This window comes from Anolis carolinensis, chromosome 1, assembly GCF_035594765.1.
Source record: "Anolis carolinensis isolate JA03-04 chromosome 1, rAnoCar3.1.pri, whole genome shotgun sequence".
Taxonomy (NCBI): domain Eukaryota; kingdom Metazoa; phylum Chordata; class Lepidosauria; order Squamata; family Dactyloidae; genus Anolis; species Anolis carolinensis.
Window position 1 is genome coordinate 176,223,911 of NC_085841.1, and position 15,341 is coordinate 176,239,251.

Below are 15,341 nucleotides of genomic sequence, written 5' to 3' on the forward strand. Positions count from 1 at the left end.
GATTACAGTAGAAACGGACAGAAGTACATTGCGTGTGATGGAGATGAAGATATTATCAGTTTTCTATATCAATCAAATGGAATGAAATGCTATCGTAAGAAGACAATTAGCCACCCCTCCCGTTCCCTCTCCTCCTCCAATGCGAGGAGGTCCCTGGTATAAGCAACAGAGTTGACAGACTGTTGAGGTGTTTAAACTCAGCCTGTATATTTGCAATGCAACTCTGCCTTATCTCTTTTATCCCAAACTACCAACTGTGTAGAAATAACATAGCCAGTGCAAACTTTTCCAGTAAACAGTACCCCCACCCATCCACCCATTTCCCTTCCAGTCATGTTGGTGCATTGCATCCATGTCTGTTTTCAGGGCTATTTTTAACTTAATAAGGTTGGTTACTTAAGATAAAACAGAAGGCGCCTCTTGCTGTTCAGGATGCACCCTGCCGAGCCTCCAGGGAGCTGAGCATCCAAGGCAGGGTATTCACCTCTATGCTTCCTTTTCAATACCACCTTGTGGTTAATTACACCAAACAGAAGAAGCAGGTTCAAAAGGTGACTACAGGGCAAGAACTTTTAGTGTTTGCAGCCTGGCAGTGAGTGCCTGCTTGTGGAGCACATAAAGAAGGAAACCAAGAGCGTGTAAGCTATCTTGAAGGACAAAGGTTCCTGCTGGTGTCCCTAGTCCTCCGGAATAAGAAGAAACTGCTTTAGAAAAGCTTTCCTTTAGCTCATCAAGTCTTGCAGAGGATTTATGCTCTAGGCTAGCGAATATTAGAAAACTCTAATCTCACAATGTATTTGAAATACAGGCCCCTTCCACACAGCTGTATAAAATTCACATTGAACTGGATTATATGGCAGTGTGGACTCAGATACCAGTTCAAAGCAGATATTGTGGATTATCTGCCTTGATATTCTGGGTTATATGGCTGTGCGGAAGGGCCCATAGTTAAAAAGGTAAAAGGTAAAGGTTTTCCCCTGACGTTAAGTCCAGTAGTGACTGACTCTGGGGGTTGGTGCTCATCTCCATTTCTAAGCCGAAGAGCCGGCGTTGTCCATAGACACCTCCAAGGTCATGTGGCTGGCATGACTGCATGGAGCACGGTTAAAAAGGTTATTTTAATGATTTGGAAATGAAATCTGGTTCCTGTCACAGAAAGCAGGCAAGGGAGCAGTCCTGCCTTTACTCAAGCCAAGGATATCCTGCATTTCTGTCCAAGTCATCTACAAAACATTTGCCATTCTGTCCACATAGATACTAAGGCCCCTTCCACACTGCCATATAATCCAGATTATCAAAGCATAAAGTCCAGATTATCTGCTTTGAACTAGATTATATGAGTCTACACTGCCATATAATCCAGTTCACGACAGATAATCTAGATTTTATATTGTAGTATAGAGGGGGCCTAAATTCCTTTTTTTTTAACTTTTCTGGATTCCTAATGTGATAACCTAAAAGAAGAGGTTGGTTCCTAAAAAATTAAGAATGTATGTTGTCTTCATTGCTGCTTCTCTGCTTGCCTTTTATTGCCTTTGGTTGGAGAAGTCCATGCTGAAAAGTGTTGTTGCTGATGTCATTGTGTAGGTCAGTTTTCCAGAGGAAGTTTACCATTGCCATGCCCAGAGGTTGAGAGAGTGTGGCTTGCCCGAGGTCATCTAGTGGGTCTGCATGGTCAAATGGGAATTTGAACCCTGGTCTTCCAGAAACCTGCTCTAACATTTGAACCACTACATTATGTTGGCTCCAGGGGAAAATATTTAGACAGACATTTTCTACCTTTCTTTCTCTGCAAAATCAGTGCAAATGTGGTAATGCCTTTCTTTGCATCTAAAAGGCCATTTGGTTTTCAGTGTAGTATAGTGGTTGGAGAGTCTGATTACAACCTCTACTTACTTCCATCATGGAGATCCACTGTATGATCTTGTTCAAATCAAACTCTCTTTCTCAGGCTCTTTCCACACAGCTGTATTAAATCCACATTGAACTGGATTATATGGCAGTGTGGAGCCAATTCAAAGCAGATATTGTGGATGATCTGCCTTGATATTCTGGATTATATGGTTGTGTGGAAGGGCTCTCAGTCTCCATGAAAGGCAGTGGAAAATTTCCTCTGAACAAACCTTGCCAAGAAAATCTCTTTAGGGTCACCTATAATACAAACAGCTTGAAGGTACACAGCAACAATAGCTAGTTTGTAAAATTCAAACATTTGCAAATTTTCCATCATATTGTATGAGGAAGTAGTATATGTCCTCTTTTGTGCTTTTCATTAACATCTCATTCTGCTGAATGGATGTGTAAATATCTCTTATTCGGTTTATGCTCCCCGGCCACACAGAAACCAAACATTAGGGAAAGTGTGAAGGGACCCTTGGACTGGTTTTGTTGCTTGCAGTATTTCCATCTGCTAGAGGATTTGACCTTGCTCTGTGACGGTGTCACCCATTTCATCAGCTGCAGTGTCAACATCTCAAAGCAAAGCAGCAGTCATTTTGATTCATTTGGACTAGCTTATCACATTAATTTACTTACACTAACAACATTGCAGTGGACTGTCTCGGGCTCTTTGGTTTGTCAGAAGGTATTTTAAGCGGCGAATGGAAAATAATATCGTGAAGACAGAATGTGTCCCCTATGATTGTTCAAAGTTTTGTCAGCTTCTGCTGCTTCAGAAAAATATTTGAAATCCTCTGCCTATTTACATAGAAGGAAATTCAACTGAAGTGCATCAGATTCCTTCCAGCTAGACATAGTTCCCAGTGAAGACTTATGGGAACCATTTCCTATCCCCCAAAATTGCCACTGTTACTGGTCACTGTGTGAACGCCTCACTAGTCTACAAACCACCTACAATCGTAAACCTGGAAAAGAATGTGTTTGGAAATAATGAATTGAAAGTGACACAATTACTTGTAAACAGTTAGTGTGTATGGGGCATCAAAGGCATGACAAAGTAACATTTTAAAAAGTGCTTTCATAAGTGGACATTCAGTGATAAGGTAAAGGTAATGGTTTTCAACTGACATTAAGTCTAGTTATGTCTGACTCTGGGGTTTGGTTCTCATCTCCATTTCTAAGCCAAAGAGCCAGAGTTGTCCGCAGATGTCTCCAAGGTCATGTGGCTGCTATGACTGCATGAAGCGCTGATATCTTCCCGCCAGAGCAGTACCTATTCATCTACTCATATTTGCCAACTGCTAGGTTGGCAGAAGCTGGGGCTAATAGCGGGAGCTCACTCTGTTCCCTGGATTCAAACTGCCAATTTTTCAGTCAGCAAGTTCAGCAGTTCAGCGATTTAATCCGCTGCACCACTGAGGGCTCAAATTCTGTGATAGCACTGATGTATGCATTTTGAGGAAGATAATTTTGTTTTGTTCAGTATTTCAGGAGGCATCCAATGTATTAAAAGATTAATTACCATTCCAGAGAGCTTCTGGAAGAGACCTTTTTGTCACTCCAGAAAAAGGGCTGACATTGGGAAGATGGGTTCAGGGCAATATATAGCACCCGCCAATCTTTGTGGCAAAGTGATCTCAACCCATGTTGCTCACATGGAACTCTGCATTAAATCCAATGGCTAGTCACGATAAAATAGTGAAGAGCAGAGACATCACTTTGACAATGAAGGTCTGCATAGTTAAAGCAATGGTATTCCCTATAATAACCTATGGATGCGAGAGCTGGACCATAAGGAAGGCTGAGAGAAGGAAGAGAGACGCTTTTGAATTGTGGTGTTGGAGGAAAATCCTGAGAGTGCCTTGGACCGCAATGTGATGCCTCATGGGCCTTGTAGTCCTGTTCCTAGTGCCATCGTGGCAGATGAAGACGAAAACATGGGGTTTTCGCCGGTTCAACAAGAGCCGGAGTCTTTTCACCTGCCGGATGTTGATGTTTGTACCCAAGAATTCAGTAAAACAGACCTTGGACATTCCTCGCCTCCGTTCCCTAGGAGAGAGTCCTATTGTGCAGACAGAGGAGTGAGGGAACAGAATCGCAGGAGTTTACGGATTGCAGCCAAACAACAGGCTGATTAGACCTGCTTCCCTTGGGAAATTCTAAGGAGTCTTGCATCTGGACAAAGTTGGGTTTCGCTTCCCGTTCTCTAGGGAAAGAGGTTGTTGGCGGGAAAACGAGACCCCAATATAGGTGCCTGATGCGGGAGAATCTTTGCGGAGTCAACAGAGCAGCTTCAGGAGTAAGATCATGTGTGGACTTCGTAACCCCAGTTCCTTGCTTCCCGGATCAAGAATTCAAGTACTGCCTTGCCTTGCTTTTAACCACGGATCTTGTTCCAAGAATCACTGTTTGCCTTGTTCCTAGTCACGGACCTTGTTAAAGAACCAAGATTATATCCAGCCTTGTTGTCAAGCTACCTTGGACTCCTAAGACTCTGGCATTTCCCCACACTATTGCTTGGCAATAGTGTGTGTTTCGGTATTGGATTTAAACCTTGAACTCTAATATCATTTATTGGACAATACATTTTTGGACTTTATTTGACCTCATTTGAAAGGTCTGCTTCTGAACTATATTCTTCACTTGTTTTTATTACTTTTATACATTTCCTTAATAAAGATATTAGATAGAGATTGGCCTCCGTGTATGGTTCTTGGTGCCCTGCTGCCTGGGGTCTGACACGCAAGAAGATCCAACCAGTCCACACTCCAGGAAATAATGTCTCACTGCTCACTGGAGGGAAGGATATTAGAGGCAAAGATGAAGTACTTTGGCCACATCATAGGAAGACAGGAAAGCCTGGAAAAGATCATGATGCTGGGGAAAATAGAAGGAAAATGGAAGAGAGGCCGACCAAGGGCAAGATGGATGGATGGTATCCTTGAAGTGACTGGCTTGACCTTGAAAGAATTGTGGGCGGCAACGGCTGCCAGGAAGCTGTGGTGTGGGCTGGTCCATGAGGTCATGAAGAGTCGGAAGCAACTGAACAAATAAACAACAACAATCCCAATGAGACTCCATGGGAAGGAAAGATTAATGTCTGCTCCATTGACTGAATGGGCATGCTCTAACTATTGCATCAGATGGGCTCCTTTCCAAGTTGTACGCTGCTTGCTCTCCCCGTTTCCTACAGAGCCTATTACACGACACAAGCGTATTTCCAGCTGGACTCAATGGTGAAAGGGGGGAGCAAGCAGTGTATGCTTCCCAGTTTCCTTCAGGACAAAGGGGGGAAGCCAGGCGGAGACTCTTCCCACCATGTGATGGGGTCCCAGGTAAGTTGAACAATGCAGGGGGTGTATCATCGGATTCTCCATGCCCCTCCCTCCATAACCCCATGGATTTGCCATTGTGATGAGGTCGTAATTGGGTCCAAACATTGGACTGGGCTTACTAAAGACATGGGAATGAATTAGAATTGGTTGTTATATCTTGCGTTTCAGCTAATGGTTCTGTCCATTGAGAGGATTTTTCCACCATTTCAAACCATTTCACAGCAGGCATATACTCTATCACTGGTCTAGATGCCTTCCACACTAATGCTACCCGTCCTTTAAATCTATAGCAAAAGAAAACTTTTCAGGGCAAGGGTTGGCAGCTGTGAGTTTGGGGCTTCTACCTAGCCTTTCTTTCTGAATTTAAAATAAAGTGTACATGAAAGTTCCCTCCCCCCTCAGTTGAAAATGCCTGTGATTAATTTGTAAAGCTTCCTTGTGCCTGTGTAGCAGCCCTAACAGTGTTCCACAGCAGCCCAGGTCACATTTGGTGCAGTTACAGAACATTTATTTCTTCTGATAACAATGACAGAACAGTACAGAAAAGTACAGAACAGCCCTGACTACTCCTTGATCAAATGTATGGAGGGTCAGGAAGGAGTCCGTTTGTTGCAGTGTTCTAGGAATCATAACTTGTTTGGGCTAAAATTGAAGCTTGGGAAAGGGCTTCAGCTTCCCATATCTCCTTTTTGTGAGTATGGGAAAAGTTTAAATTATGGACACCCACCCACCCCTACCTGGTGCTAAGACTAAGACTAAAAACAGAAATATCTATAAAAGTTCTTTGTGGGTGCATTTGCACTGTAGAACTAATGCAGTTTGAGACCACGTTAATCACATTATGGCTCAATACTATGGAATCATAGTAGTTGTAGATTTACCAGATCTTTTGCCTTCTTGGCCAAAGAGTGCTGGAGCCTCACTAAACTACGAATTTCAAGGTTTCAGTACTTTGAGCCATGGCTGCTAAAGTGGTGTCAAGCTGCATTAATTCTACAGTGTAGAGCAGTGGTTATTAACCTGTGGGCCATGGCCCAGCAGTGGGCCTCGAGAAAAGAAATCTAGTCTGCGAACCCTTCCTCTTTATTTATTTATTTTAATTATTTATTTCCGCTCCTTTCTGCAGAGCTGAACATTGCATTGGACAGAACACATCAGCTCTAGATTATTAATATTGTTTTCTGTGGGTAAATAGATGGCGAGTACTGTATGGCATATGTTCTGTATCAGAAACTAGAGCTGATGTGATCTATCCAATGCTATTTTCCTGAATCAGCACCCCAAATAACCAAACCAAATCTAAAGTTGACCAAAAACCGATTTGTAACTAATGTTGGAGAGTGGTCAAGTGAGCCCTGGTCAAAAAAAGGTTGTGAACCACTGGTGTAGAGGCACCATATGGCAGTGTTATTCAAAGTGTGGGTCTCAAGAACTTGCCAAACCACAATGAGTTTACAAATAAGCAGTTGAAGTGAATGGCACAAAAATAGGCAATGGAAAAACAATTGCAGCCCTTCCACATAAGATTGCTTGAGAGCATTGGAGATTTTCTCTATTAGTAGAGTGTAGAAAGTGTTGCAAATAGTCTGAGACTGCAAAGGGCAGCAGAGCTTCTTAATATGACTATGAGATTCAACAGCCTTTGATAGGAAAAGTGGACTTTTTTGATATCTCTCGGCATAGCTTGCCAAAGAATCTTGTTCAGTTCACAGCACCAATTTCCCAAAAGACAATGTTGTCCACCATCCAATAAAGAGATAGCACCACTTTATGGTAAAATACAACCTCCTTATCCACAGATTCAATAGCCATCATTTCAGCTATGCATGATTTAAAAAAAATCCCCAAAGAAGTGTTTGGGGGATATCTCCTGTCCTCCATAGTAATTCTACAGTATGCTTCCAACCCAAGTATAGTTGAAATATAGAGTTTCAGGTATCCACAGTGGGTATTGGAATATATCTGTCATAGATACAGGGGTTGTACTGTATTTGTGTGTTTCCCTGTAACTAAAATTATTTGAGCAGCACATGAAAACATAGCCAAAACACAATGTAAATGATAAAGTTATAATATAAGATACATCACCACTAAAGACTGAACAAGACAGATTTTCAAACTTGAAAGAGTCCACGCCTGTGCCACCTCCCTGGTCATTCCCAAAGGTCTCCTCACCTTCTTGAGTGGATTTGAGAAGAAGGAGTTGTGGATTTTCCAGAATGGCCTTCCTCCTCATTCTATTGAGAGATGTCTTGTTGGGTTAAAATATTTCTTTCAGTAGAGTAACATTCATTGACTCTAGTCTATTGATTTTAGTGGGTCCTTAATTTGGGAATGAAACCCTTCTGTTTGCAGAATAGAGGCCTTCCACTCATGGCAGTGAACTTGATGCAAACCATAGAATGCATTTTGAGTGTTGGACTATACTCCGGAGAATGGACTTTGATGCCCTGTTAAGCGTAATTTACTCTAGATGACCTGGGTACATTATGAACTCTCCGTTCCATGACAGATTTGCCTTCAGTTTGCCATAAATCAGAAATGACTTGAAGGCACACAGAAACTCCAAATCAGTCATTTCATTGTAATTTCTTGTATTTTTTAAGTTGTTTGACTTATTTTATTATTTAGTTCTGCTGTACATTCCACTAGTTGTCCTAACAGAATAATACAGATAAACATAGATATTTATCCCATTTTCTCGGTGTTTCTGCTTTGTAGGTGTGCCAAAGCTTTGGTGAGATTTGGTGCCCTGGTGAACCTGCCAAGTGAAGAAACCCAAGAAACTCCTCTTCACATTGCAGCCAGACATGGCCTTTACGACCACCTGCAGCTGTATTTGAGGTATGGAGCCACTGTGGATGAGAAGAACAGCATGGAAGAGACAGCGCTCAGTGTAGCTTGCAGAGAAGCCAAGACTGTGGAGGACCAAGAGAGCTACTTGCAAGTATGCAAACTGCTGCTGTTGTATGAAGCAGATGTGAACACCATGGATGAAGAAAAAAAGACCCCCCTTCACAAGGCTTGCAGGAATGCAAATCACAGCTTGGTCCAGCTCCTTCTGCAGAGAGGAGCTGATGTCAATGCTATAGATTACAACGGGGCATATCCCATGTCCTGTGTCCTGCAGGCAGCAGCGTTTAAACAAGAACTGAAGCCACATCTCACGGTACAAACCTTGCTAAACTATGGCTCTCAGAAAATATGGCCTACAGCCTTTGTCAAGGTACTTTATGATTAAAGGAGAGTAAAGTCTTTATGTTCTGTTGTGCTCTGCTTCGAAATTCTGTAGTGAAACTTAGTCTTTCAGGTTCAAGGTCTCGAGATTTTGTAGGACAGTGGTTCTCAACCTGTGGGTCCCCAAGTGTTTTGACCTACAACTCCCAAAAATCCCAGTTAGTTTACCAGCTGTTAGTATTTCTGGGAGTTGAAGGCCAAAACATCTGAGGATGCACAGGTTGAGAACTAACTACCTTTAGTCTCATTATAACCATAACCCTGCCAGGTCGGTAGCATCCCACATCCTAAGATTTCCGGGTTGGCTGCTAAGTGGAATCTTCTCAAGTGGTATACAACCAAATGTAATTATGCAAGGCAATTGGCTTCAGTTGTTAGACTGAATGACCTGTTGTTTCTAATCTACCAGAAGACAAAGAATATGCCAGTGCATAAAAATCAAAGTTCTTCAGAAGTGTTTTTCAGTGCCCAAAAATATATCTACTCTCCTATAAAACAACTTTCATGGCCGGGATCACAGGGGTTGTTGTATGTTTTCCGGGCTGTATGGCCATGTTCTAAAAGTATTCTCTCCTAGAACATGGCCATACAGCCCGGAAAACATACAACAACCCAACTTGTTTTATATTATGCACTCAAGAGACAAAATAAAGTAGACTTTGAGGAAAAAATAACGTATTTGGTTTACTCACAACCTTTATGTGTTCAGCATACACAGGTACACAATCCTAACAACTTATCAGTCCATTACAGATATGTTTGAGATAGTGTCTATGCCATCCGGTCAGAACATCTCTCGTGAAACAAAACAACAGGCAAGTGTCTGCATGTCTGCGATCTGAGCAGTCCCAATGTCTAAAGAAGTCTATGTGGATATTAACTGAGAATCGACAATACTTTTAAATATACTATTCAACAAGAAGACTGTGACCTCTTAAAGAAAAGATATTATGTACGAAATGATAATACAATAATATAATAATAACTTTATTTTTGGATCCCGCCACCATCTCCCCAAAGGGACTCGAGGCGGCTTGCACAGGGACAAGCCCAAAACAACAACATAGCATAGCATTACATACACAGTAATTAAACAGTAATTTAAAACATTACAACAAAAGATAAAAACAACATAACAGTTACTTTAAAGGCCTGAGCATCAATTGCTACACATGGCAGAGGGTGACTAGTGCAGAGCTCCAAAAGTTCCATAGATAAAAATAAGGCAAGTAGGGGAAGAACAAGGGAACTAATTGCATTAAAGTGCTATAACATATAGAGTGAGGAACAGTGATAAAGTGCCGTACGGATTAATGAAACTTTAATAGCTGGAATATACTGCACTGTACGCAACACACACTTAGAAATATATGACTATTTGAATAAATAAAAATATATTAAACAAACAAAAAAGAAGTGTATGTTCTGTGCTCATCCCAGAGCAAATCATGTTGGTCTGAATCCCCACCCACAACTTCTCAGGAAAAACATACAGCAAGGAAAGAAAACTGCATACTATAACATACATACAATAAGTAAGCAACAGGATTATAGATAAATTACTAGAGGAGTGAAGAAGATTGGAATTTCCAACAGTGTAAGACAGATGCAAAAAGCATTTTCCATATGCATCCTGATAAACTGATTTCTCTACTTCTCCAGGTACTGAAATCTTGTGCCTCTGTGCCAGAAATCATTGAAATCCTTTACAATTCCTACCGTCAGCTGCCCATCTCTGAAAAATGGGTAGATGTTATTCCAAAGGAAGATTTTCAGGTAATATGACATTTTAAAAGAACAATACATTAAAATCATAGGAATTCCACACATTGGGAGAAGTGATAGCATGGGTTGTCTGGTGTCGAAAAGTTAGCATTCTTGTTGCCAGGCAAATGTATCTGGAAAATGTATGCAATGAACTGACATTCTTGTTAAGAATTTAATGCAAGGACAGCACAAGGAAAATACCATTCTCAAAATGAGCTTTGCTCTCCCTGGGAGCTCCTGCACCCATAAATTACAGAAGTTTCCTGAAAATAAGCAACTGGGTCATGTCTTTCTATCAAGATGTATCTGTATCTCTTAATAGAAATACGGGACCCATTTGCTTATTTTCAGGAAAGTCAATGTTCTGCAGCACACATAATGCAGCTAGATGTGCCTTTATGTGTGTTGCAGCATAACACATTATTTGACATAATGACTGAAAGTGTAAGACTGTTTTATATTGACTCAGAACATTGGTCTGTCTCTCCCATTACTCCCTTTCTCATCAGCTGCTACCTAAAATTAATTGGAGCTTAAAAAAAAATTAGAAGTACAAAGCAAAAACCTTGCTTAGAATGAGACAACCCCCAGTGTCCTTTCCCAGACTTAACTCATGCCAAGAACAATCCTGTAAGCTACATCCAGCATTACATAAATGGACCTCTATTGATAAAATGGAGCCCCAGTGGCCAAGTGTGTTAAAGCACTGAGCTGCTGAACTTGCAGACTGAAAGGTTGCAGGTTCAAACGCCGGGAGCAGCGTGAGCAGCCCCTGTTAGCTCCAGCTTCTGCCAACCTAGCAGTTCAAAAACATGCCAATGTGAGTAGATCAATAGATACCACTCCGGCGGGAAGGTAACAGTGCTCCATGCAGTCATGCCGGCCACATGACCTTGGAGGTGTCTACAGACAACACCAGCTCTTTGGCTTAGAAATGGAGATGAGCACCAACCCCCAGAATCAGACATGACTGGACTTAACATCAGGGGAAGCCTTTACCTTTTATCAATAAAACATGCCTCTTCTCCTTCCCTCCATAGACTCCTTTCAAAATCTCTCTAGAGATCAATTTCCAGATCAAATATTTTGGATGATCTTGTTGGGTAGGTTTCCATTCCGTATGTGAATAGAGAACTGGATTCCATGTCTTTATCAGCATACTGATGACACAGGGCTAACACAAGGTTTTACTTGATGACTTGTTTTACTTATTCAAAGATCTTGATAAATTGTTCTTGCTTTTATTATGCATCAATATCACTTTACCACTATCATTTCTTTTTTTAAAAAAAATCCTCTAATATATAAACAAGATGTGTAGAAGATACTTCTGGAACAAGTAAACTTACTCAAGAAAGGGCAGAAGTCAGGTACAACTCCCTATTTAACTTATATTGGGAGAGAGTTCCACTAAGGACCACATCAGATGGTCTTCAGGCTCCATTTCCATGCGCTTTGGAACAGAGTCCCACAGAAGTCCCAGCAAGGCTGTCACATGGCATAAGGGCACTTCTAGTGGGACTCCATGATGCTCCATTTCCTAAGTGGAAATGGAGCCTGAATACAGAAGACGGGGAAAGGCACAGAAAGTATGTGGGATGGCTGGCCATCCCAGAAGATAAGGAAAGGTGGTAGGGCACCTTTGCTTTCCCCTGCTTCCTCCACCTCCTGCCCATCTGATGAAGTCCTAAATGTCCTGTAGACCAGTGGTTCTCAACCTGGGGTCTCCAGATGTTTTTGGCCTACAAAACCCCAGCCAGTTTACCAGCTGTTAGGATTTCTGGGAGTTGAAGGCCAAAAACATCTGGGGACCTCAGGCTGAGAACCACTGCTGTAGACCATCAGAAGATAATCCGGTAATAAACCAGGACACCAGGACACCTGGGGGCCATGCAGTCTCTTAACAATCTTGGATTGGTTGAAATTTATTGTTATAGCCCAAGGTATTTTGCTTCCTCCATCACCATTTCATGTAATGAAGCCACTGGACTGGTTGTTTCGACACTGGCAGGATGCAGTAGGCTGAATAGCTTGCCATTGATCTACACTCTTTTGCATCTGTCCCACTCTGCCCATTGTGATCCTCAGGTTTAATAACTGAGAATGCCATGCTAATAATCCATATTTGAATAGTGTCACTTCGATTCTGTTTTGTTATTTTGGGAACTGATCGTGAGCAAATTACACAATTTTGAGTGTTTTGAAATACAGTACTGGCATATTTTGGAAGGTTTTGGAATACGTTATTTTGGAAGTTCCAAAGGGATTGACAGTAGTCATGTTATACTAATACACAGTGATACTAGCATGGAGATCTGGGGAAAAGCATAGTCTCTAATAGTCTACCTGCTGCTCCTTGACCTATAGGCCATCACCCCTGTGGACACAATACATATTGCAAACATCCATATAAAATAGTGTCCTTTTTCTGATCCCAGGAGCCAGCAGGAGTATTGCATAGGAGGTTTTATAACTCATTCCCATTTATATTGTGAAATGTGGATGTAGTATTTTCTCAGAATGGCTATCAAAAGAAAGAAAGCTAGTTGGTATATTTTTAGGTTTTAAATTGTATTGTTTTGGTTTTACTGTAAGGCATTTTCAGTCTCTTTTTTTGAGCAAAACAGCAGGGCTTAACTAATAACAGTAACAGCAACAATCCTGCCACCATCTCCCTGAAGGGACTCGAGGTGGCTCCCAAAAGCACTCTAAAATACACACTACATAAGCATATAAAACAATGACAACATAAATTTACACAACAGATTTGGCATTTTGACCCACAAAGGGTTAAATGAAAGTATTCATTTAAAGATGGGACAGTGTGATAGTGTAAGCATTGTTCTAACTTCTGACATGGTGTTAAGATACATGGTGTTAATACCACTATGGATATCAGAACAATTTTAGGATATGAATCCGAACAATGTAGCAGTCATAATTTAATGTGTGACACACATTTCACTTTAGATGTTTAACATTTTAATTATAGGCAGTCTCCAAGTTATGAGCAAGATAGGTTCTGTAGGTTTGTTCTTAAGCTGAATTTGTTTGTAAGTCAGAACAGGTACATTTTTAAATATAACTCCAGCATCTATCTCTATATCTCTATCTCAGCTTTGGATAACAAAGGTAATCATTAACACCCCTGTGGGGTTAGTTTTGTTGTCTGTGCCTCTGTTCAGATTTCCCTCTCACTTTCTGTCCTAGTGATAACTGAATTTTGAAAATAATTTGCTTGTTGTGGAAACAAGGATTGGTGATAAAGCTTCAGTGGAGCCACCTTTTCCTTCTTTCAGGAGTGAATTTCCCTTTCGAGGGGTAGATTTCTCTCACTTCCTGTTCTCTCACCCCAGTTCTTCAATATGAGTCATTTGGAAATTGAATGTTTGTAACTCGGGGATTGCCTCTACACAGAAGCATAAAGAGATAACAAGATTGGTTTAAACCTTCCCTACACCTTTAATTACTGAGATTGAGTTATACCTGTATAATATATTCATTGTGGAACAGCTACGTAAAGGAAATCCTTTATATGGAGTTTGAATGGATGGATTTATTTACAGTAATGTGCAAAGATTGAGTTAGGAGCATAGGATTTCAGAAAAGCAACTACATTATAGAATTATTGCAGTTTGACCCTACTTTAACTGCCACAACTCAGTGTAATGGGATCATGGGAGTTATTGTTTTACAAGACCTTCTCTGCTAAATAGAGCTGGTGCCTCACCAAACTGCAGTTTTAAAATGGTGTCATGTTATATGTATTCTACCCCAAGTTTGCAAGTTTTGGCTGAGACCAAAAAGTAAATTTTGAAATATTTGAAAAATATATTAGTGTGTTAAGGTAAAAGTTTTCCCCGACGTTAAGTCTAGTCATGTCTGACTCTGGGAGTTGGTGCTCATCTCTATTTCTAAGCCGAAGAGCCAGCGTTGTCCATAGACGTCTCCAAGGTCATGTGGCCATCATGACTGCATGGAGCGCCATTACCTTCCCACCAGAGCAGTACCTATTGATCTATTCACATTTGCATGTTTTTGAACTGCTAGGTTGGCAGAAGCTGGGGCTAACAGCGGGCGCTCACCCCGCTCCTCAGATTTGAACCACTGACCTTTTGGTCAGTAAGTTCAACAGCTCAGTGGTTTAAATTGCTGTGCCATTGGGGGCTCATATATTAGTCTGCTAAGATTAGCAAAATTTTAGAAATATATTGACTGCTAACTATGATCAGATGTTCAGACCTCACAGATTTTCTTTTTTTCTTTCAGAGGCACCTAACTTTCTACGAGTCCTTCTTTGCCCAAATAAACAGAGTCCAGTATCTCCAACATTTGTGCCGTTGTGAAATCAGGAGGCGATTTGGCAGTAAATGCCATTATCTCATCCCTTTGCTTCCTGTGCCTAAACCACTGCACAAATACCTCCTCTTAGAGCCTGAAGGCATCTTGCTTTGAACAACTGCCAGATCACCAGATCTCCTTGCTGTTGTGACATCCCCATTGGTCTATGACTTTGAATAAAGAGTTTACAATTTTGGTTAAAATGCATGCACACATATGCAATTTCAGAAACTATGTTGTTATGATCAAAGCTTTACTGTGAGCTGAAGCTTGTGGTTTTCCAGCATTTGCGTATGATGTGCCTTGAAAATCCTTTGATTTGATATTTATTGCTTACTTCACACTCTATTTTTGAGCAATATGTTAATGCAATATAAATAGTACAAACAATCTATACCATAGAGGATTAGCAACACTTAGGTAAAAGCATTTCTTTCTAAAATGTTGGGACACCAGTAAAAAGTGACTGAGAGTACATTGCTTGGTGTTTTATTTTAAAGTGCTAATAAAATATGAATGATCCATGTTTGATGGCAATTTTTTCACATTTTTGGATTTACAAAAAATCTATTGGACTACATCTGTCAGAAAACCCACAAGCTGAAGTTTTGGACCTATCTTCACTGCCTGTGTCTCTTTAAGACAAACGCATACCATATGTGCCCTCGAATTGTTAACAAAAAAGGCTTTCTCCATGTGAATCGGAATTCACTTTTTGAATAATAAGACTTATATGCCACAAGGGAAGGAGGGCACCAGGTA

At 40.9% G+C, this 15,341-nt stretch overlaps 1 protein-coding gene across 3 annotated transcripts in view; it reads left to right on the top strand.

Moving 5' to 3' along the window:
• asb18 (ankyrin repeat and SOCS box containing 18) overlaps window positions 1-15,105 on the top strand; it is a 43,831-nt gene extending 28,726 nt beyond the window's left edge. For all 3 annotated transcript variants that reach the window (XM_062959881.1, XM_008114049.3, XM_016995429.2), the window contains 3 exons: window positions 7,956-8,460; window positions 10,134-10,247; window positions 14,508-15,105. In XM_062959881.1, the coding sequence (XP_062815951.1) occupies window positions 7,956-8,460; window positions 10,134-10,247; window positions 14,508-14,693 (805 nt within the window). In that variant the 3' untranslated portion in view covers window positions 14,694-15,105. The remainder of the gene's footprint in view (window positions 1-7,955; window positions 8,461-10,133; window positions 10,248-14,507) is intronic.
• The last annotated feature ends 236 nt before the right edge of the window (window positions 15,106-15,341 follow it).